This window comes from Trachurus japonicus, chromosome 17 (genome assembly GCF_045865225.1).
Source record: "Trachurus japonicus isolate A0001 chromosome 17, Traja_1.0".
NCBI lineage: Eukaryota > Metazoa > Chordata > Actinopteri > Carangiformes > Carangidae > Trachurus > Trachurus japonicus.
In genome coordinates this window covers 18,670,238-18,692,734 of record NC_140923.1, presented here as the reverse complement: position 1 = coordinate 18,692,734, position 22,497 = coordinate 18,670,238, and the positions used below count along the sequence as shown (strand labels likewise).

General features: G+C 42.4%; 1 protein-coding gene across 2 annotated transcripts in view; it reads left to right on the top strand.

The window, feature by feature from the left end:
- gpc1b (glypican 1b) overlaps positions 1–21,674 on the top strand; it is a 62,690-nt gene extending 41,016 nt beyond the window's left edge. For both annotated transcript variants that reach the window (XM_085806014.1, XM_085806015.1), the window contains 8 exons: positions 9,333–9,560; positions 9,850–10,013; positions 15,445–15,610; positions 15,775–15,905; positions 18,544–18,672; positions 18,981–19,114; positions 19,640–19,815; positions 20,957–21,674. In XM_085806014.1, coding sequence (XP_085662140.1) covers positions 9,333–9,560; positions 9,850–10,013; positions 15,445–15,610; positions 15,775–15,905; positions 18,544–18,672; positions 18,981–19,114; positions 19,640–19,815; positions 20,957–21,162 — 1,334 coding nt within the window. In that variant the 3' untranslated portion in view covers positions 21,163–21,674. The remainder of the gene's footprint in view (positions 1–9,332; positions 9,561–9,849; positions 10,014–15,444; positions 15,611–15,774; positions 15,906–18,543; positions 18,673–18,980; positions 19,115–19,639; positions 19,816–20,956) is intronic.
- Positions 21,675–22,497: the final 823 nt, after the last annotated feature.

Below are 22,497 nucleotides of genomic sequence, written 5' to 3'. Positions count from 1 at the left end.
ATATGGTCAAAGAAAACAAGACATTTGAAGACGTCACCTTCGGGTTTAGTAAATTGTTGTTATTTTTCTGTTTTTCCCTAAGTTTTAAAGATCAAATGATTCATAGAATCACTGAGAAAATAAGATGAGGAAGACTATGTGGATACACAAAGTATAAAGACACTGATTTCTATTTTGATCTGACCTCAGGTCTTGAGTCATCAACACACACAAACTGCACACATACATACAGTACATGCACTGGCACAGAGTACTTATGAGCAGCCAAAGGCTTATTGGCCAGTGTGTTCCAGCCCATTTCAGTCCAAGGCAGATCAGTAGTCATAGAGCTTAATCTGATTTGAAGAGTACTGGCTGTCTGGCTTATGGGTACACTCATTTCTAGATGACCAGGCAGGACTCACTTACTTATTCATGTAAGTAGAGCTCTGAACATCTCCTGCATGTCCCACCTGGGTTAAGTAATACTGTGTCCTCTCATGGCAGCAGACTGAAGGGGACATCAAGCACACCCAAATGTATCCTATCAGGCTCAGGAAGCAGGCACTAAACTTGGATCTAAGTCTGCATTGCTGTCAGACGATAGCAAGCAGCAGCCTGCTGTATTGCTTTCCAGTGTATAGTGTGGCAGGCAGCTCACTGGGAGTCCTGACACCCAGAAAACTTGTACTTTAATCCCAGTAAGAACAGCTTTGGTGATAAGCAAGTGAAAATGCATGCATGTCTTGGTTAAAACTAGAACACACTTGAGTATATAGGCCCACACTTATTTCTGCTGTTCTCACAAACAAGAAACTGTGAGTTTGAAATCTAAATTAGCCCAGCATCTTTTTCTTTTCACCCTTAAATGATCAATGTTAAGTCAGGTTAGACACTGTGGCAGATTGTATCTGCGTGGCAATATTTCCACAATAAAGCAACAGATTTTTATTCACTCCCACCTCAGCGACACCCACCGTCTAATTTCCTGCTTTCAGGGTCACCTCTGATGATGTCATGAGAGACAAGGACATCTGCTCCCATTGTGGCGCTTGATTGGCTCATTTTATCTGCATGCAAATCACGTCGGTGGGGACCTGGAGTATACTGGCCTAATTATGCCAAACACATTACTCACTAGGAGCGATGGCGCCTCGGAAGGATGGAGTGAAAGCTACAGAAGGCAAGACAGACAGAGAGAGGGAAAGAAGAATGCAGTGTTGATGGGGCAAGCAGTGGAAAGTAAGTTAAGATAGAGGAAGAAAAAAAAGAGAACAAAATGATAGTGAGGGTAAGGAATGGTATGGAGTTTGGGAGGTAACAAGCAAGGGAAAAAACAACTGAAAAAGAGAACCAGATGGACAGAAACAGCAACAGGCATGGGTAAATGGTGCATAATGGCAGCCAGGGAAAGTCAGAAAAGAGACAGAGAGAATGGGAAATAAAAGCATCCACAGAGAGCCTGTTGATAAACGACATGCATTATGTGATGTGTCGGCTTGTTTAATATAAGGGACCTTTTAATAGCATCTAAATGCTGGCTAAGGGGCTTGCAGGGCTCCTGGGACACAGTATGTGTGTGATAAGTGTTGTTATTGATGGAGAGTCGGGCTGACACATAAGCGCTCTAATGGCTCCCAGATCATCATTTGTGCATTCGGTGCACCCAGGACAAGAGTGTTTATCTGTGCCTGTTGTGTTTATTTTTTCATTGTCCTTGCACAGGTGGGGGCATAACAAAGGGAAAGGTAGAGGAGCCCTTTGTACTTGTGGATGGGGAGTGGTTCCAGTCGAAAAAGCAAAGATCACAAAACCATCTGGTGCCTGCTGAAGAGGCTTTTTCACTGTGCCTGAATCATTACGGCTCTGTCTCTCTGTCTTTATTTCTTTCTCTTCTCAGTTCAATCTGTTGTTTAGTTAGTTAGTTAGGTAGATAGGTAGTTATCGCACAACTATAAATGTATTTTTGTTTAATTAGGTAAAAGATAAATTTGTTTGTGGATAATCTTGTTGTCATATAGAAAACACACAGATGATTTGGATGACAATTTCTTAAATCTAGTACTACTACTTAAGACAAAGCTATCTAAGGCTACGTTTATATGGAAACAATACGAACAGAAAATGCAAAAGTGGCATCGCGTCTTCACTTTTTATTCCGCGTTTAGATGAGCGTCTTCGGGAGGAAATCTGCGTGCATACGGTGACGCAAAAGTCTGTGGAATTCAATGTTGTATGCACGCCAGGCGCCTAGGTGGCAGTGTGCCACACAACACCTGCACGCCTGTTTTTTTCCTCTTCTTCTTGATTTCCGGCAGGCTGTACGCCGGCCATCGTAATGCTGCCCTCCGTGCCCTCCACAGGTCATTGCAATCGGAGCAGACGTTTTTCACCCTTTACATGGGGATGCAACTGCGGAGTGTTTTTAAGATTTCCACTCTGGAGGGCCGTCGCCGTCTAAACGAAAGGCACATCCGATGAAATATTTTGCCGTTTTCATCCGCGAGCGTTGTCATGTAAACGGGGCCTTAGGCCATATCCATTTCAGAATAGAGAAATAAAGATAAACAATGCAATTTTCACCAGTTCTTCAAGTTTCAGCTGTGCATAATAGCAAATCTCTGATGCATTATTTACCAGTTGCAGGTGAGAAATTGATTCATTCTAAGCAATCCTGAAAAATGGTGTTTTAGCTTAAAATGATCTGAGTTTAATGGCCACCGGCCAGTAGTCCTGAGTTTGAGCTACATAAGTGTAGTTCATTCTTGTAGAAACGCCTAATACTCCCAGACAGGATGGGAATACTCTCCAAAGGTTATAGCAGTCAGCAGCCAATCAACATGATTGTTTATGTTGATGCAGATCAGATCCAGATGCAGTTTAACATGTTCTATTATTAAAATAACAAATTTAGTGGAGTGTATGAGCCTTGGCAGAGGTTCGCTATGCGCTCACTGAGAACTCTCTAGTTTTATATGTTAGTGCACCCCAGCCACCTGATTTTTTCCTCCTCTTTTCTTGGCATATGCCTCATCATTTGCTCTCTCTGTCTCCTCTCTGCCAAAGAACCATCTAGCTAATATGATCATTCAGCACTTGCCAAATGGACAATAGAATTATGGCTGTCAGATATGAAAGAGATATACAATTTCTTCAGTTTCAGACCTGTTTTCCTTTCTTCCGCCCTTTCATTCTTTCACTGGTCTTCCTTCTGTGTGAAATCCTCCCTCGTCAGTTTGTGCTGCCCTGCCAAAGGTTAGTTGATCTGCCATGTTTGCTATGTATGGCCCTTCATTGTATGTGACTTAATGAATGCCTTTGTGAGTATGCTATATTTTTCTATGCTAAGGCATCTGTAAACAAGTATCTGCTTTCATGTTCTCATGTCGTCCCATTTCATTGTGTGAGTCATGCCATTCTTCTGCAGCATACCTTGTAATAGAGAATCAAGCTCTTCCCACAATGTGGATTGTCAATTTTATAGTTTTACAAGTTTGTTTAACTTCTTATGGTCCCAGTGTGCTTTGAAACATTTCCTGCACATGTGAGACAATGTTAGCTGCCAAATGAAGGAAATAAACACCAAAATGAGAAAGGACAAATCATGTCAGAATTAGCCAGGTCTTGTTGACCTGCGATTCCTGACATGACCAATGTGTACGATTCAGGGGAATTGATTGGCAGAGGTTGAATATAATATTCATAATTGTTTTATCATTAGTATATAAGATCCCTTTGGGGATTAATAAAGTAATTCGTATACGTATATAATCACCTGAAACTCTGAATCTTTGCTTGATCATCAGCTGAGAATGAGCCCTTCGTAGGGAGTGAGCCATAGACTGCCATGTTGCGCCGCCATGTTTCTACGGTAGCCCAGAATACACAAACCAAACACTGACTCTACAGACAGCCTGTGCTGTTTTTGTGTTTCCTGATCTAAACTGTACGGTAGGTATTTGGAAAGAGGAGGGGAGAAGGGAAGGGGTATTCGGTTTCGTTTGGTTGCAATCTACAACCTCACCGCTAGATGCCACTAAAATCTACACAGTGGCCCTTTAATCACCACATTTTTTAGATCAGGTTCTTCAAGCCACGGGTATGAGTTCCAACCTAATTAGACAGCGGCAAAGTTTCCAGACCCGCTAAGTCCTCTGTATGAGAAAACCAATGGTGGATTAGCCCTGAGTGAGTAACACAAGCCTCGGTTAGTTAATACCTCTGTGTGAGAAAGTAACTTGGGATCAGTCCAGGCCCTCGGTAAGAGTGATTGGCAGAGAAGGAACATCAATGGTACCTTTGTGTTAAACAGAATCTCCTGTCAATAACACAACATGACACAGGAGACAGAGAGGGGAGGGGGGAGGGAGGAGGGACTAAAGATAGAGACACAGCAGAGACAAAGATGGCACGTGGAGGTAGAAGCTACTTGTCTCTACGTAAAGCACCGTATTGACTGATAAAAGACCAAGGAGGCGTAGCCGAGGGTGAAACGCTTGAGAGTCATTTTATGGTATATACACTTTTGTGTGAGCACTCTAGTGTGTATGTGTAACCAGATGTAGAAGCAGTGAGGTAAGAGAATGTAGGAATAGAGTTAAAATAAGCCTCTGACATGTCAAGGTGGCCTGGATGTGAAGCTCAGAGTGATTACAAATGAAATCATTAACTCCCCTCGCACCGCAGGAAGAAAGTCATTAAGACACACATGCTTGACTTAGCTTGCTCTAAGTGTGTGTGTGTGTGTGTGTGTGTGTGTGTCTGTGTCTGTCTGTGTGCGCAAGTGTGTGTGTGGAGCGTGCGAATATGAGTGAATAGCTCAATGTGATAGAGGTAGAGTTAAACAAGAGAGATTTTCCTAATCAACTGTCACAGAATTGTTCTAACACTTATGGGAGCAGTCACTGAGGTTGGTTTCTCTAGTGGAAGCTGATGAATACTATCATGATATCGAGATGGATATTTCAACATTGTTATATAACAAAATAGTCCAATTCATATACAAATTCACATATTAAACTGTCAAACATGATGTGCAAAATGACCATGTCCCACTATCATGCATTATACATCAAAACTGATCCACGGCCATGCTGAATTATAGCCCGGCCCTCAGTCTGATGACTATTAGAAGTATAATCTATCTGGTACGGTTATAGAGACAGAGAGTCATATGCTGTTCAGATTAATGTGTCATTTGTGATTCAGAGCTATAAATATTAATGACAAAACTCTTGCACACTCTCCTGCTCACTGCTAGTGTGTAACTGCTGTAAATGAAACTGACTCGACTTGTGAAACAAATTCGAGTTTATGCACAGGTAAATGTTTAATGCTTTCACACATAGAATAGCAATAGTGATGTATAATTCTAGATAGTCTCACCTACCTATCACTAATGTTACTGTAAGGTTTTGTTACCTCCACATATAGTATAAACTGAGAAATAATGTGGTATCCTTATTACCACTACATTAAAAATGTGCTGTAGTTTGTCCTCTTATTGTCCTTTTTACACCCACTGTGCTGGGACATACACAATTAGGTACCCTCTCCCATCGTTCCCTGGAGAGCGGATGCTGGGGGTTGGGGAGAAGGAAAGGTGGAGGTTAGGCTTTAAGGGATGATATAGGATTGAGGAGTGGTGGAGTGAAAAGGAGGAGGGGATGAAGGAAGGGGATAGGCTTTTTGGCTCCTTGTGTCACAGAGACACACAAACACATGAAGTAAAGGTCATCTCCATGCACACACAAGCACACAAATGCACAGGGGCTTTGTGTCATGCTAATGATGATCATTATTCAATTGAGCTGAAGGGCAGAGGAGAGTTGGACGTTGTGTTTGCCATTTACCAAGATCTGCCCTCTACATGGGTTGATCCCAGGCCAGCTTAAAAAACAAAACATGCCCCCAAACCCATAATGACTGTAAACAGGAATGTGGATAATTCATTTCATGGTGAAAACAGTGAATGCAACTATTTTTTGCTGAAGCCCATTTGACTTCAGAGGTGTTTTTACAGTATGGCTGACAGTACACAGCAGGAATGAATTCTAATGGGGATTAAAAGCAAGGCTGCACCAGTCGCAGCAGCTCAATGTCTGTCTGGCTACCTGTCATCCTCTCCTCTGGATGGCATGTGTGTGTTTTTGTGTGTGATCCTCATATATCTGACTCTGCCTATGTGAATGTACTGTCACTTTCAAGCTGATTTCATACGTCTGCGTGCGCCTTTCTGCTGACTCTTTGGAAGTATGATTATGATTGTTGGCTTTCATGTGAGTAAGAGTGACGTACGTGCAGCCCAGTGCTGTGTTTGCAGATAGCTTGAGTGGCAGGAGGTCAGGGAACAGGGGAACGATGTGTCATCCAGTCAGGAAGTCTCACGACTAAACAATCGCTGCTCCATGCGGCTGCTACACCTCAGAAGTGTTTATCTCACCGAGAAATTATCATCTGAGAAATGATTTGCGTCTCGCACAAAAGACAGAGGCTACACACCATTCATTAAGTTGTCAATTGTTCTGCTATTTGGTTTGTAGCTATACTTAGGGGCTCGCTTTCCTTCGTTCTCCTTTGTTTTAATTTTGAACCTGGTCCCCTACCATTCTTGTCATCTGACATCATGGCCTAAAACAATATACCTGGCTGCCATATATCATTGAAATACAGCGTAAAAACTTGAGAAAATGAAAAAATGTACTTGCTTATATCACACCAGGAAGGACAAGCACTCACAGTATTTCAGCACAATGCAGCAAAATCCACAAAACTTATAATATTGCTTGTTTGAACCCTGTAGAAGCAAACATTTATGCCCAAAGCTGATTGTATATGTTTTGTATATCAAAAAGCACATAGCTGACAACATAACTATAACTCCAGTTGAGAAATAATGCACACTGACATTATTCTGGGCACTAACCCAACTGAAGGAAACGTCAAAGGGCAATTGGTTATGGCACCAAACAAGACTGCTGCTGCAAAAGAAGAACCATGACCTTTCCAACTCAAAGCGTAGACATGCCGCAAAGAATGTCCCTTTGCATTTTTTAGATATAGTTTTAGCTTCTGGGAGTATTTACAACGCACAGAATGTCCATTAAATGTAACACACCCTGGACAAATTTACTAAATACTAGAGGAAATGGATAGTTCACTTCAAAAAGGTGGCCTCTGTCCACCATCTTAAATACACCAATATATGGACTTCAAACTTTGTTGGATTGTACTTAAAATTGATGTACCCTCTCAACGCTTACTGTACAATTATATGAGAAGATTTCTGCTCTGTTTTGATGAGGAGAAAATACTATGGACAAATGCAACAAAAGGACTGAACTGTTTCTAAACCCTGGATCTAGCTCTATCCCTTAAATTGTACAAATGTTATCATTGTGACTCATGTACCCCCTGCTTATTTTCTCTTGCCCATCTGTGCTTTTTTCTTATGTTTTTTTCTTCTCTTTCTTCATATACTTTAAAATAAATTATTCAATAAAAAATAAAGTTAAAAAGAAAATGTAGGCAAGCCCACAAATAATGACATATGTTTCAGAGTGGTTGTCTGCTTTAAAAGAAAAGTCAACTCAAAACTCCTCACAGGAGTATGTCTCTGCTAACATTCACTGCTAAATACATCTTTTCAAATCAATGGCTCCAATGAGATTAGACCTTTTAGCTCGTAGTCTGTGAAAATGCCAGAAGAAAGCGGCAAATAACAGCAGCGGTGCAGCGAGCCGGCTGGTGTTTATTAATGAGCGGGAGAGCAGAACAGAGATACAGTATCCAGCAAGGCCAGTGCTTAGATAATGCTACGCAGATGGGTCAGGATGAGCTTAGCATATTAACATGTTACGTAACTCCAAGTGCTGTGATTGTCTTCAGGCCGTATACACATGGGGGCGATGGATTTTTTGCTTCTGTATAACTATATGTGTTGTTGTCAGGGAAATGGTTTGAAGAAATGGTGCGCTTGTGTTAAGTTGAAATAAGCAATCGTGTGTGCGTGTGTTTGTGTGTGTGGTGAATGTTTGTGTTGTTGTGTTATGATGTTTTTAAAAAAAAACCCCGGCTTGCTTCAGGGAATAAGCGAACTGCAGGCGAGGTGTCCCCTGTGGAGGCTGCAACCTCCCCCTTTTCTCGTCTCTCCCTGATCTGGGATGGTGGCAGGCAGAGATAAGACACCTACAAAGTAAACACTGCTGCAGACTACAGCTTCCCACCTCCCTGTCACACACACACACATTCATACACACACACAAACACACACAGGCAGACAAAACAGATAAACACAACACACACACATTTGTTCCAGGTGTTGGCCTGAATGGATTGATGGTCACATCAGTACACGCTGTTGTTGTGCTGAACTTTCTGTTGTCATTCTCTTGGCAGAACGGGAGCCCCATTTATTAACATTGTTTACATACACAAAGCAGATGTAAAAATGTTTATGCCTCTGGCTAAGCTGGGATTTATGACAACAGACTGGATAGGTGGCTGTAAGAAAGCGGTACAAAGCGTTACCTGTTTTAGCTACACCTGTCTGTAATGCAATCCAGTACAACAGTCGTTCATTAAATAATATGTTTAAGGTCAAAATGGTAGTTTTTTTAGACACTGTATTCATAAGTGGTTTCATTTGATGGCATTATATTGTTAGATGTGTGCTACATATGGATGTTATATAAATATAGATGTAACAGATGTACAAGTTGGATTTGTTGTCTGTTCCCACTGCTTCAATATGTTGTGTTTTTTTTTTTGTGCTCATCTTAGTCAGATGTCAACATTCTTCAACATTTTCTTCCTCCCAGACTGACAGCCTACCTAACTGTCTGCTACTCTGTTTACCTGTCTGTCTGCTCAGCTGCCTGCCCCTGCTTGTACCCTATAACTGTAAATCCTCATTTGGAGTTGTACATACTACTCTCTGAAGCACTGTCAATTCTCTGACATCTCCCTGAGGGACACCCTCACATACTTCAGCTTTAAGTCCACTGACAGTATGAAGCAATGTTGGTATAGCACAAGGCAGAGAAAGATGATGCAAGTGTGTAAAAATAAACCTCTTTTTTTCCCTTTTTCTTTTTTGAGCATCCTTGTTACAGCATGAAATGCTGTAATAGTCATCTAGGAATTACAGACAGCTTTATAGCTCTAAGAGCCTGAAACATCTTGTGTTAATGACTACACACTGCACGTACTGTGGGTGAGAACAACAATGTGAGGATATGGATGAGGAAACTGGCACAGTACAAAATCATACCACACAGTGTATAGTTGCTGACAATGTTCATTATCCTTTTTTAAAGAAAACTCATTTTCTGTATTGTTTGTTTTTTTTTTAGGTTACTTCCTGGAGTTGCTGAACCGCTCCGCACTTAGCCTACAGGAGACGTTCACTGCCACTTGGGGTCTAACATACACCCAGAATTCACCGATCTTCTCAGAGCTGTTCACGGATTTGAGGTTCTACTATCGAGGCTCCAGTGTCAACCTGGAGGAGGTGCTCAACGATTTCTGGGTCAGGCTGCTGGAGAAGCTCTTCGACCAGGCGAACAAGCAGTACTCCATTGGTACGCCCAGTTCATTTTGTAGAACACCAAGTAACAAACACGCACTAATCCCTGGCTTTATGATGCATTATTAACACAGATTGATTGACTGGGAACTCCCCTCAGTAGTTATATACAGTGTGTACTGTGAATAGGTTAAGATAAAGAATGGAAAATATGACCTGGCTTAATATTTTATTTGTTCACCTTGTATAGAGATGAGCTCATATTCGACTGCAGTTTAATCTTCAGATGTATCCAGATTCCCTCCTTGTAAAAACAATATAATGAACAAGTATCTTGATTGCAGGCGAGGACTACCTGGAGTGTGTGTCGAAGCAGATAGAGACACTGCGGCCCTTCGGAGACATACCCCGCACAATGAAGTTGGCGGTCACTCGCACATTTGTGGCGGCACGTTCCTTTGTTCAGGGTCTGGTGGTCACCGGGGAGGTGGTGCGCAAGGTGTCCCAGGTAAAATCTCTCTCCACTTTCTTTCCCATTTTCCCCACGTTCGTTCCATTTTGTACTTCGTGCTTCCATCTAATAACTGATTTGCATCTTTCCTTCAAATTTATAGTTCAGTTTTCCTATTTCCCGCACCAGTTACTTTTATTGTTTTTGATGGAAGGGACTTACTGACTCACAAACCATTTAACTGGTGTCTAATCTGCCAAAAAGCTAATATTCTCTTCCTCTACATATTAATTGGTATTATCATGGAAAAGGTCTGTCTTCATTGTTTTTTTGTGTGTGTTTTTTCTGTATTCACCAGTCCTCCTCTTAAAAACACATGCAGGGCTGTTTTTACTAGTCTGTGTGCTTAGTATAAAACAGTGGCAGTGGCTCCATGTAGTAACTCTCAAATGATCAGCTCCAGAAACCACAGTAAACGTCAGCTCTAAGATGAAAAAAAGACCCTGGAGAGGGTTAATATCTCCCAGGAGAAATGGTCCCCTCTGCGTATAAGACAAGTGTAAGGTTAAGTTCACAGCAAGACTGAGAAATTATTTCAGCTTCTGTGGGGGAGGCGGTCAGTATTGATGCGGCCGTGAAAAACATCTCCCATCAGGCACTGGACAAGGAGAGCCGAGAGCCCCCGTGAGAAATATACACATCCTCCGACAAAACAGATGTTGCACCAGAGATGAATAATACAGTAATTTCCTTGATGAAATATTACAAGGCCAGGCTGTGTGTAAGCATGAAAAGACCAAAAGCAAGAAAGAGAGAGAGAGATAGAAAAAAAGTCACGATAGATTGTTGAGCTACTACGTGACTACAAGGCCACACATTTGGATGCATGTCAGAGAGAGACTCTGTATGATCCTTTTCCCTTTTGCACTGATGTAGTATACATGTTCTGGCTCGGCTGGCACTGTGGGTGGTTCATACTGTGCTGTTTGCTTCAGACTGAGACAGAGACAGCCTGGCCTGGTATCTCTCTCTCTGCTTCCCTTTGGGCCCAGAAATAGGTGCAACATCTCACACCTACATAAAGCCACCTGAGGATGTGTCAGCTAAGTACCTGGCTGCGCACAGCGAAGGCTAAGCACATCCACAGCCACAGGGGGGGGGGGTAAAAATCAGGGATAACCATGGACACAGCTAGTCCACCAAGGCAGTTTGTAGGTCAATAACAAGACACGCAGCATGACAGTCACAGTTAAAAACTCCATGACCAAGAGCCACAGCATACATGCTACTTGCCTAACACAGCCCAAGACATGACATTTACTTCTTAAGTGAGATGCAAGTGAACAGGATCAGAATTAGCATGGGCAGCACGCTATGGTGGAATTGCTATTCACAATATGTGACACATGGGTGTACCCCCTGGGCCAGCCAGAGTGAGTTAGGACCTCTGCAAGAGCTCTGCCAGCAAGATGCTAAACTGATAAGCATCTCTCTGAGGCAAACATCCATGTACGCACTTGAGTACACGAGCGCACAAGTGCTTAAAGGTGTAGAAACACAAGCACATACATAACTCCACACACAACTCGTCATAACATCATTCCCCTCCAATGGTGATGAACATTTCCCCTGTGTGGCTACTTCTTAATACACATTTCCTGCCTGATGTCGCTTTGTTTGTGCTCTGGGATAGTGAGCGATGAGTTCATTAAACTAGGCCGGCTGGGGGAAAATGTGTAAATAATTAGCGCAAGCTTTTCCAAAATTACAAAATGTCATTCTAACACTAATGCCACGGCGCTGGAGCCGCTGCCACTCCGAATTGGGTCACGGGCTGCCTTCTTGCCCCATTTACATCCACTCATCAAAAGTCTTAAATGGGAAGGCGGGAAGGCAAGAGATCAACCACAATGCATCAACAGTCACCATGGACACACTTGGTCAGTCTCTCTAAAAGGGAATTTCCAAGCTCATCTATTTGAACTGTACTGTCTTTCTTTCTTTGTGTCATTACAAGTCAAAGCTGGTTTGGTAAAACGTGACTAAACGAAGAACAGACTTCAACCAACTGTTCAATTTCATATTCCATCTCGCATTCATAATTTGTGTGTCAGACTGTGCCGCTTTCTTCAGCTGCACACAATCAGCCCTGTGCCGTGCTTAGGCAGATCGGAACGGCCTTGTGCCGGGAACAAATGAGACGGGGGGAGATAATAAAAAAGACTCTGACGAACTCCAGCATCCTCTCTTGTTCCTTTCTTACTGCTCTCTCAATCCTTCATTCTCCTTCCTCCCCTAGTGTATTGTACTCCATGATGTCTGTTGATATTTCCCAGAGCTGTGCCTTGTCCCATCCTCTGTCTCATTTTAGTGTGAATAGCTTTGTACACTAATTTGGAGCCTCCCCCCTCCTTTCCCCTGTAATTCTATCTTCAATTGATTGGGCCCTAATGAGACAACCGCCCCTATTTATAGCTACGCATTGCCACTTAAAGGGCCCCCGTGACTGAAGATGTTTACTGCACCCTGCTCCGGGAGCTATTCCACTGCTTGGGTGCAAAGCAGGGACGAATAAGGCACTTTTCTCCCTGCGCATGTGTGTGCTTCCAATGTCTCCTGCAGAAGTCTGTGTTCGCTGCCAACTTAGAAGAAACATGACATGAATCCCTGCTATGTATTGGCTTGATTAGCTATGAATAATAGGAGATGTGGTGAAAGGTGATGAAAGAGTATCCTGAAAGGAGGCTGGGAATAGAGCAAAGCAGAGTAGAGGGAGAGCGAGACGCGTGGAAAACTGAATAATTATTTGAGAGGGTTAGGAAGAGAGATCTCAGAAGTAAGATGCAGACTTTCTTTCTGGTACAGTATTAATTCCTCCCTCGCGTTGCTGCGGGCTGCACCAGTTGCTGTGTCCTTAACTTTTTTCCGGACTGTTTTATTCCCTCGGGTAGAGGAGTGGAGGAAGTAGGCCACGCGCCACATAGCTCACTCTGGAGGCAAGGAGTCTGGATGAGCTCGCTCTATAACACAAGGGGGAGAGGTTGCTCATATATCCTTACTAATTACAGAGGAGAGACAAGCAGAGGGAGCGGGAGAGAGAGAGAGGGAGGGAGGGAGGGAAATATAAAAGGAGCTGACAGGTATGGGAAGCATGTTGTGTAGGTGAAGCAAGGACAAGTGTGTAAACATCAAAGAGAGAAATTCAAACCTAAAACTTTGTTTTGATATCTCCTGATAGGGCTGTACAGCGATCATTCGAATTAGGTCAGTGCAGTGTGTGTGTGAGAAAGTGTGAAGACTGTGTTTTTATTTATGATGAAATGGTCTGTCCATAAAATTAGAACTGATTTGAAATAAAACTTTTGATCAGTAACTTTGATAAGCAACTAATTTATCTGTTAAAACTGCCATGAATCTGCTACTATCACTTTTTCTGTTTTATGTATCTATAAAAAAATTGTGGTTTCTGACATTTAGATGGGAAATTGGGGGCGATTTGGAATTGCTCCCTTGCACTCTGGGAAATTGTGAAGGGCATTTTTCACTCTGTTTTTAACTCTTAAATTGTAGCCTAAAATTCAAAAAAACAAAAACAAGAACAAATGGATCCATAATGAAAACAGTCTGTGGTCGCAGCCCAGAGACTATGAGTCTTTTTACTGGCTCTAATTTGACATCCCCTCCTTCACAGCGCCTGGTGCACCACAGCTCCAAGGTTACTGAGGAAGTTGTTAACATCAAGCGGCACCACAGAGCAGTTCCACACTGTGTCATGTCTGTTGAGCCTGGTCTGGGATTCCCAGTGTTAATATTGCATGGGTGATGTAACAGAAACCAGATTAATAGCTGCCTCTCCTTAATAACTATTTCACTTTTAAACTCCCATGCCAACAGCCCTTTGTGGACCTCGTAGATTTTTTAACAACCCCCCCTCTTATCTCTCTCATTTTCAGACTTTCTCTCCACTCACGCCTGCACCCTCCCTTCCCTCACTCTTCTCTCTCACCAAAAAAGCATTTGTCTGACTCATCCCAAGCTAATGAGTGGTAGGGTAAGCATGGGAGGAGGGGAGAAAAGGAGGGCAAGATCTGACTCACGTCTCATAAGACTTCAGATTAAGCCTGGGAATGTGGTTATTGCTGTTCAGTGTCACTTATATCACTCCATGCTGGCCTCCTTATGCAACTGGCAATAATTACCAAATTCGATTGATCTCTCTTATTCATCAGAGATGCATTGACTAATTTAGGCTCATTATGTATTTCTTAATGTGGTTTAAGATTTAATTCAGAGTTGAAACAGCATCAAAATAAACTACTTTTGCCTTATGTGGATCAAATATAATTAGATAAAATTTTAATGATCCTTGTGGGGAAATTGGGTTGATGCTATATAAGCACATAAAAATCAATACTTTCAACACTAGTTGAGAATATACTGATGAATGTGTGGAACAAAAAGCAGGGCTACAAACTACACCCAATACAAAGAAGCACACAGAATTACACCAAAAAGTTAAAGTGTTACAGAACAGCTGCCTTTGTCAATGTCAGATAACATTCATCAGGGGACAAGGCCATAGTCTGAAGTCCTGAGAATTCAATGTGAGGCTGAAAATGATCATTTCTGCAGTGAGACTGGGAGCTGTAGTACTGAAAGCATGACAGGACTGGAGGATGTTGTTTTCCCACCTGATCCCTATTGTTGCCCCATTTCCACTGTATATTTGTTAAAACCTGGTTTTAACTGTGACTTTGCTGTTGGAAGAACAGTTTCCAGGAAAAGCATCAGGCTGGCCCAGATGTCAGCTTAGAGGAGCTTTGTATGCGTAGCTGGGCTCGTTCCATCTCTCTCTCGCTCTCTCTCTCTCTCTCTCTCTCTCTCTCTCACACACACACACACACACACACACACACACACACACACTTCCTGAGGTTTTGCATGCATAGCTGTACTCTCTTGTGAACAGAGCTTACTGGTATTAACCCAGTTTCACTTTTCACGCACGAAGGCCCTTTCCAGGGGGAGCAGCGTCGTGGGATAGAGAGAGAAATGGAGGAGGCAGGAAGGATGGAGTGAGGGACTGAGAATACTTGTATGAATGTCAGGGCCTTTTCATCGCATGTGAAACAAAAAGCGAATTCTCCCAAAGTGGTTTCCAAGGAAACTGTGCTGAATGAAAGTCTGGAGCAAACTAAAAAAAAGGTCACCATGGGAGGTGACCTCCCACAGTTCCGTGACTGTCATTGTCTGGCCTAAGAAATTTACATCTTCAGATCTTGTTCAATCTGAGCACTTGTGTTTTACATATATTTCAGTCTCCTGTACGCGATCAGCAGGGCTTTACACAGTTTTAGTGGTCATATGTTGCCTAATCAACAGCTGCTATCTGTTTTTTCTTTTGGATTCTTAGATCATATATGCTTGACTAAACAGTCATTTTTCATCCAGGTGGTGTACATTTATTTTTGTCCGTGCCCTACCCCAGGTGCACCTGAGCCAGGAGTGTATGCGAGCCATGATGAAGATGACTTACTGTCCCCACTGCCGGGGCATGGCCTCCGCCAGACCTTGTGCCAACTACTGCAGCAATGTCATGAAGGGCTGTCTGGCCAACCAAGCTGACCTCAACACTGAGTGGAGGCATTTGGCGGGTGGGTAGCACACCACACACACAAATCCAATGAGCCTTGTGTCTGCTCAAAGCTTCAGCCGACACATTGTGTCGCTTTTGTGCTGTGAATACAGCTGAACCAACTTCAGACATATGACTCGTTTCACACTGTCTTCATGCTAACGGTACCTCCTGTCTCCGTAGAAACAATGATGCAGGTGGCTGATCGCTTTGATGGCCCATCTGGCGTGGAAAGCGTGGTCCTCTCCATTCCCAATCGCATATCTGAAGCCATGGTGACCATGCTCGATAATTTACAGACCATCAACAGCAAGGTCAGAACACACAGTGGCACAGACATACGTACTGATACACAAAGCTGGCTGACAGTTTTTACTGCACAAAATACAATGAGGACCTCAAAAAAGTAAATCAACACAGCTGAACAACAATGTGTCATTAGCATCATAAACACTGAATACACCTGATATTCCCATTGAAATCACATATTTCTTTCTTTGATTTATTTTATTTTATTTGTTAAATCACTTCATCATTAGTAAATGATCATGGTTGTGGCACAGAGTGAAGGACTCTCCACCAGCGAGGTACATAGTGTATGTCATTTTAAATTAGGTGATTGTTACAAACTAGGTCATATTAATATGCTGTTCCTGCCATAACTGTACAACTACCCACTGTAAACACTGGTTTAATTATATTAGGTCAAAAACCAAACAGATGTTCTCAGCCAATTAGATGGGGTAACTGGCTACAGGTAAAAACATCTGTCAACCAGTCCATGGCAATAAATCCTAATGATATTTTACATTACTGTATGAAAGATTTCAATGATTTAAATTGGAATTTTTCACAATCAATCTACACAATGAGAAAGTGAAAACATGTTTTTAGAAGCCAACTAACTATGAAGTCAAAGTGATTCTCTGTGGTTCTCTATTATTATATGAAACAGTTTGGAGTGTGTGGGGCTCAGAAAAACTTGATGTGATGGGCCTTCATGCACCAATCAGGATTTAGATATTTTGGAATCAAAATTGACAGTTGTGAAATGATTTCATTATGTAGCCAAACAGCAAGCACCCACACACTCCTGAAGAAGCATATTAGCTAAGAGTTGCCTATTAAATTATCTTGAATATTTAATGTTCATGAGAAATCCCAATACAAGATTTGGAATTCCGGGGCTCTCAAATATTTTTATCATTAGGTAAAGCTTTGAGAATTGTAAGAAGTAAAAAACCTGTAGTCTCCGGAAATCCCACAGTGCAAACTAATAAAATTGACACTAATTCATTTAGGTTGAGACTCAAACAACATGTGGCGTCATTGCCCCCACTTTGTTCATACAATTAACACCTATCCTGCCACTAAATTAATGTTGTTAGAGAGCCCCACATACCTGATTTCAACTGAACAATGTGAGTCTTGCCAGAATCTGTGGGCCAAGCATTTACTTCACTGCTTAATGGTGTTTTAGCAACAGTTTTATAAGATCCTTAAAAGGCACTGGCAGCCACGAAACTCTGACTAGTTTGATGAAGGTGGAAAACTGTGTATATGGTGAGAGAAAAGACAAAGCTTCTTCTGTGCTGTGTTGCTGTTAAAACAGCCTGACGGCCTGAGGTGAGCCATAGCCTGGCAGGCCGCCTCTGACCTGGTTCAGTATGGTAATCACACACAACTTGAGCTTCTGATCTTCATCTCAGGGGGAAAGTGCTGTGTTGATCCCTCTGAAGTCAATTGATGCTCGTAGTGTAGTATTATGGTAGACAAACTGTGGGACAGATTATCTCCTATTTACATAATCTGCTGACATCAAAAGTCGTATGTTGAGTTATGTGCTTTCCTCATAAAAACATAGCCCTTCCAGATAAATACACTGCTGTACATGCGGTGTGTATCTGTAAAATGTAATTAACAGATTCAGTTCCATATTGCTTATGTTCCTTATCCAGTCTGCTGTGAACCACACAACACCAGTGCGTCATGCTGACAGATGTCAAATGATTGAAAGCTTAAAACAGGATCATTGTATTCTTATATGTGAAGGTTCAAAGGCTCGAGGCTTCTCTAAGCAGAGCAGATTGGATGACAGATTGACTGCAGTCTTACTGTATTCCCAGGGCTCCATTTATAAATCTAAGTCCCATTGGGACAAGTAGTAGTTTGTAAGCTATGAATCATTCTGCTTCACTGATTCTGTGGTTGACTCCTGGGGTCATACAAATAACCAGCACCACCTGTGGCTGTTGGTTTACATAGGTAGATATTTGTGTAGATAGATGGAGAGATAGATGAATGGATTGAGAGATGGAGAGAGATAACCTAACAGTATTTTGCTGATGCAGTTGCTGATGAGATTATAGGATTGTATTGAGAGTTCAGCATCATTTCAGTCTTGTTAACACCAGCACCGATAAAGATCCAGAGTATGACCTACATATACATATAGTAGGAAAGTAATGTTTATAGAGCCTTACAGTTTAAGTTACTACTCGTAAATGGAGATGACTTTGATAACATACTTAAAGTCCCTTTAGTCATTTCACCCTTTTGTTAACTTGTCTCGTGTAAAGGTAGGTGAGTTAATAAAAGAAGATGTGAATTAATGAGTTGAGAGATGTAATGGCTGCTGATGCTTTCACATGGGGCATGACTGGGTCACTAAATGGATTGATCGGAAAGATGTGAATCATGTGCTGTGGCCTTCACAGTCACCAGATCTCGACTCAACTGATTGCCTGCAGTTGATTTTGGATTGGCTGTCACGAGGGATTATATTTCGGGAAGAACGGTATTCATCGTGTCATCAAGTCTCACCCAGGCTACTGCTGGTGGCCCAACACGTCTTTAAGACACTTTGCCTTAGTTTTTCCTTGAATTTGCCCCTCATCTGTATCTTCTCTCTCCATTTCTATCGTATCTTTTCTTCACCTGCCCCTGCACCAGTTGTTCCAGGCATGCGGCAACATTAGAGAGGGAGGAACCAGCACCACAGGGGCTGATGAAGCCATGAAAAGAGGGAGAGTTACGGTGGAGGACAGAGTGGAAGCCAACTCCAACAAAATGACCAAACTGGTAGGTGTTTATGCGACTGAATCTGTGTTCTTGTCATTGCTCTCTGATGGCGTAATCCAGTCTATTCATGCAGATGGTCTATGACGTAGGAAACACTGCTCAACTCAATTAAACCCCTTTTGCTGTTAATTTCTCCTTTACACTATGGGGTGATTAGATGGGGTTGAATGCATGCAAGAATGAATGAGTCAGATGACTAAGCACTGCAGTTGGTTGTAGGGGAAGCAGGTGTTTTTTTCCTCATCATGCTGTGATTTTGGGCAAAGCATAAAAGCTCACAAGTGCGCTTCTTGTCAACTCTGCCTCAGGTGTCTGATGTAACTGTGAGACTGAGGGACATGCAGCCGTACTGGGTTTCTCTTCCAACTTTGCTCTGCAGTGACAGAGTGGCCACTGGAACAGGGGCAGAGGATAAGTGTTGGAATGGCATGAACCGTGCCAGGTAGGATATTTCCACCTACGAAGACATTTATTTTTCACCCAACATATCAAAATAGAAAACGGACAATCCATCTTCTAGTGTCATGGGAACTGTGGGTTGATCTTTCACAAACTAGTCGCCCCAGATATCAAATAACATGTACAATGGACGCATTGTGTTGATACATGTACGCTTTGAAAGAAGAAACTTAACAAAAAAAATTGTCTATGTTAACTTGAAGACATTTTTCTGTTTCTAGTCTCCTGTTTCAGCCTTGTTTGGTCTGGTATGACCATATAATAACCATATATTGACATAGATAATAGTGTATATAAATTAGCCATATGACAAGTTAGTTGTTTCCTGCTTGTGGTCCTCAGATTCCTGGGAAACTAAGCATGATTCCTTGGAAACTAAGAAAATGTTATCCTGTCATTGCAACCTGTTGCAGCACTTTTCAGCAAATGTTGCATCATCTCCAATTAGCTTTGCAGATTGGATGAAAAATTGTGTTTCGTGGGCTAAACGAGCGTTCATGTGTGCCAGGTACCTCCCCGAGGTGATGGGTGACGGCCTGGCCAGTCAGATCAACAACCCTGAAGTGGAAATCGACATCACCAAGCCAGACATGACAATACGTCAGCAGATAATGCAGCTGAAGATCATGACACACCGCCTGAAGAATGCTCTCAACGGCCAGGATGTGGACTTCCAGGACGCCAGTGTGTACTTTAATCAACACATTCCACAAGTTTCTTCAGAATATTCACAAGAAATCAGATGACTCACTGATGATTCAAAGCTTTCTAGTTTAAGGGGAATAAACAACTCTGTTTTTGCACATCTGAGAAGGCAGCACTTATATTTTTGTTTAAACAAACTCAGCAAACGCAGCACATTTAGAATGAAGACAAATGTATAAAAATGTTTTGCATAAATCAAAGTGCCTATCTGTCTATTTTTTAACAGTATAAATAACAAGAGTTTTACCAGCTGCAATACACTGTATAAAAATGTTCTTGCCGGGGGGCAAGTCTAATAATTCAGAAATATTATTAATACACAGGCCACATTGTTTCTAAGTGTGTGTTTGTCGTACCATTAAAGGTAGAATATGGAGAACGTTTATTAAAAGCTATATTTAAAAAATCATAATACATCCACGGGGCGTTTAGAGGGGTGCAGAATACATGTATTGCTTTTCCATAAAAACCTATATTTAGTCTGAATTAAGAAATTTTGACGGGTTCAACAATGACTTCCTGTTTACCTCGTACCAGCCAGTAGCCAGTAGCCAGCATTGGGCATCACTTCTCCATTGTTTTGCTAACCCCTCCTCCCGGTCGTGTGCATATGTTTTCAACAAATCCTTTTATAATCAATCAGTGGATCGATGGAACATGTTACGATGTGTGTGTTTGTGTAGTCTTATCCGTCATAAACAAGAGATTATGGGCGCGTTTGTGTCACGTACTCGTGGTCTTACCGAGACAAGAGTTGTGACACCGCCCGGGTCAGAGGCTCTGATCGCAGGTTTGGTTTTCAGCCACGATGTGGAAGGAGCCTCCACTCTCCCTGTAACAAGTTACAAGTCATTTATCTAACATTGCAATTAGTCGGAATCTGTTTAATGAAAGTAAAAATGAAACATGAGGTAAATAACGTGCATAGTTCTTCTCCTCTGCTCCTCTGATCAGAGCGGCGTCCCTAGCAACGGTGTGTTATACTTAGCAACGGTCTGGCAACCGACTGCTGGAATTATTTTTCTGTTGTTGCAATTTCTATCTTGATCAATAGATGGTGGTATTGTGCTCGTTCTCCATATTCAACCTTTAAGCTCGTGTTCTGACCCTGTGTCTGCAGGTGATGACGTCAGCGGTTCAGGAAGCGGAATGTGCACTGAAGAAACGTGTTCCCGGGACCCACACCTTGTCGCTGTCACCGAGCGACCAATAATGGTCTACCCCGAGCTTCCGGAAAACAAGAAGGTGAAAGCCTCGGCCACCCAGCACCTTCCCTGCATCACCATTTACCTGCTCTCACTGCTCATGTTGCTGCTGCGGCGATAATTGAGGGGGAATCTACCAACCGGGACTGAGTTTGGGACACGGGGTTGGGGAGAGTCTGAGAGGATAGGGAGGAGAAGTTTGGGGGTTAGTTACTTTGCCAAAACTAAATAAGTATAAGGAAACAACAAAAAAAACACCAGGATGGACTTTGTTTTGGTTTTGGATTAGAACAAAAATGGAATGATGACTATTCAAAATTGTTTTGGTTCTGCTCTGGTCTTTAATTTCTTGCTATATTATGACACCATTAGAGCTGGTCTTTTCGCATCTTCTAATGTTTTGTTTCCGGTGTTTTGGTTCTCTGAGATTATATCTGTACCTAAGACATGTGTAAGACTATATTGCTAACAGTATGTTGGTGTTGACACCACAGGGAGAGGGAGAATGGGGCTTTGCAGTGGCGCTCAGATACATATATTTTTTATTCCACTTCCTCGAAAACAGCACTTGTGTTCAGTAGAATTTATTTATTTATTAATAACTCACAACAGAACCCAATATTTATAGCAAAAGGAACACAAACCACAGTCTTCAACAAAGTAACGTTGATGACTTTTACAGGAGGATAATCTGGACATCACGACCACACCAGTCACCAGACCTCTTAATGCATTCGGCCCTCACAATATCATTACACTCACGCACACGTTCTCGGAGCGCGGACGAGAGCACTCCGCGTCAGCACTTTTTCCCATTTAAGCAGTAATAATAGCCGTGATCACATTCACACTGACATGATCGTCTAATGTAGGAGTAACATGACCCACCGTCCAACCGCTCCATCCATCCACTCATCCCTACATTCCCTCTGACACTCCACCCCTCCCCGCTGAGGCAGATCACCCTCTCTCTCCCTCTCCCTCTCTCTCAAAACCCCGCTGGCAGCGTCGGATCAACTCGAGAGTCTGGTGTAAGCAAAACACATGCTAGGCCGGGCCAGGTCTCAGATGACAGCAGCTTCCCACTATAGAGCGCTGTATGTGGAATGGTGGGGGGCGGTGGGGTGTCGGTTTTAAGATCGCCCTCGCAGCAGAGGATTGACAGTTCCTGATTTTGGAAGCGTGTAGCAGAACAGAAATGTACACAGAAGCAGAACAGAAACACTGCTGTCATGTAGCGCCTTTTATTTTTTGTTTGTTTATTTTCAATATTCCTTTTATGTGCACAGCAGAGCATATAATATAACATGCAAAATTTTGTGTGCTCCCTGCAAAGGCCCAGTGATTAGCATCATAATTGCAACCAGCAGTGTCATATGTTTTTTGTCTAATTGCAGCAATGATTCATATCACAGTCAAAGCCACACTGTGCACGTGTTTGAATGGTTCTACTATT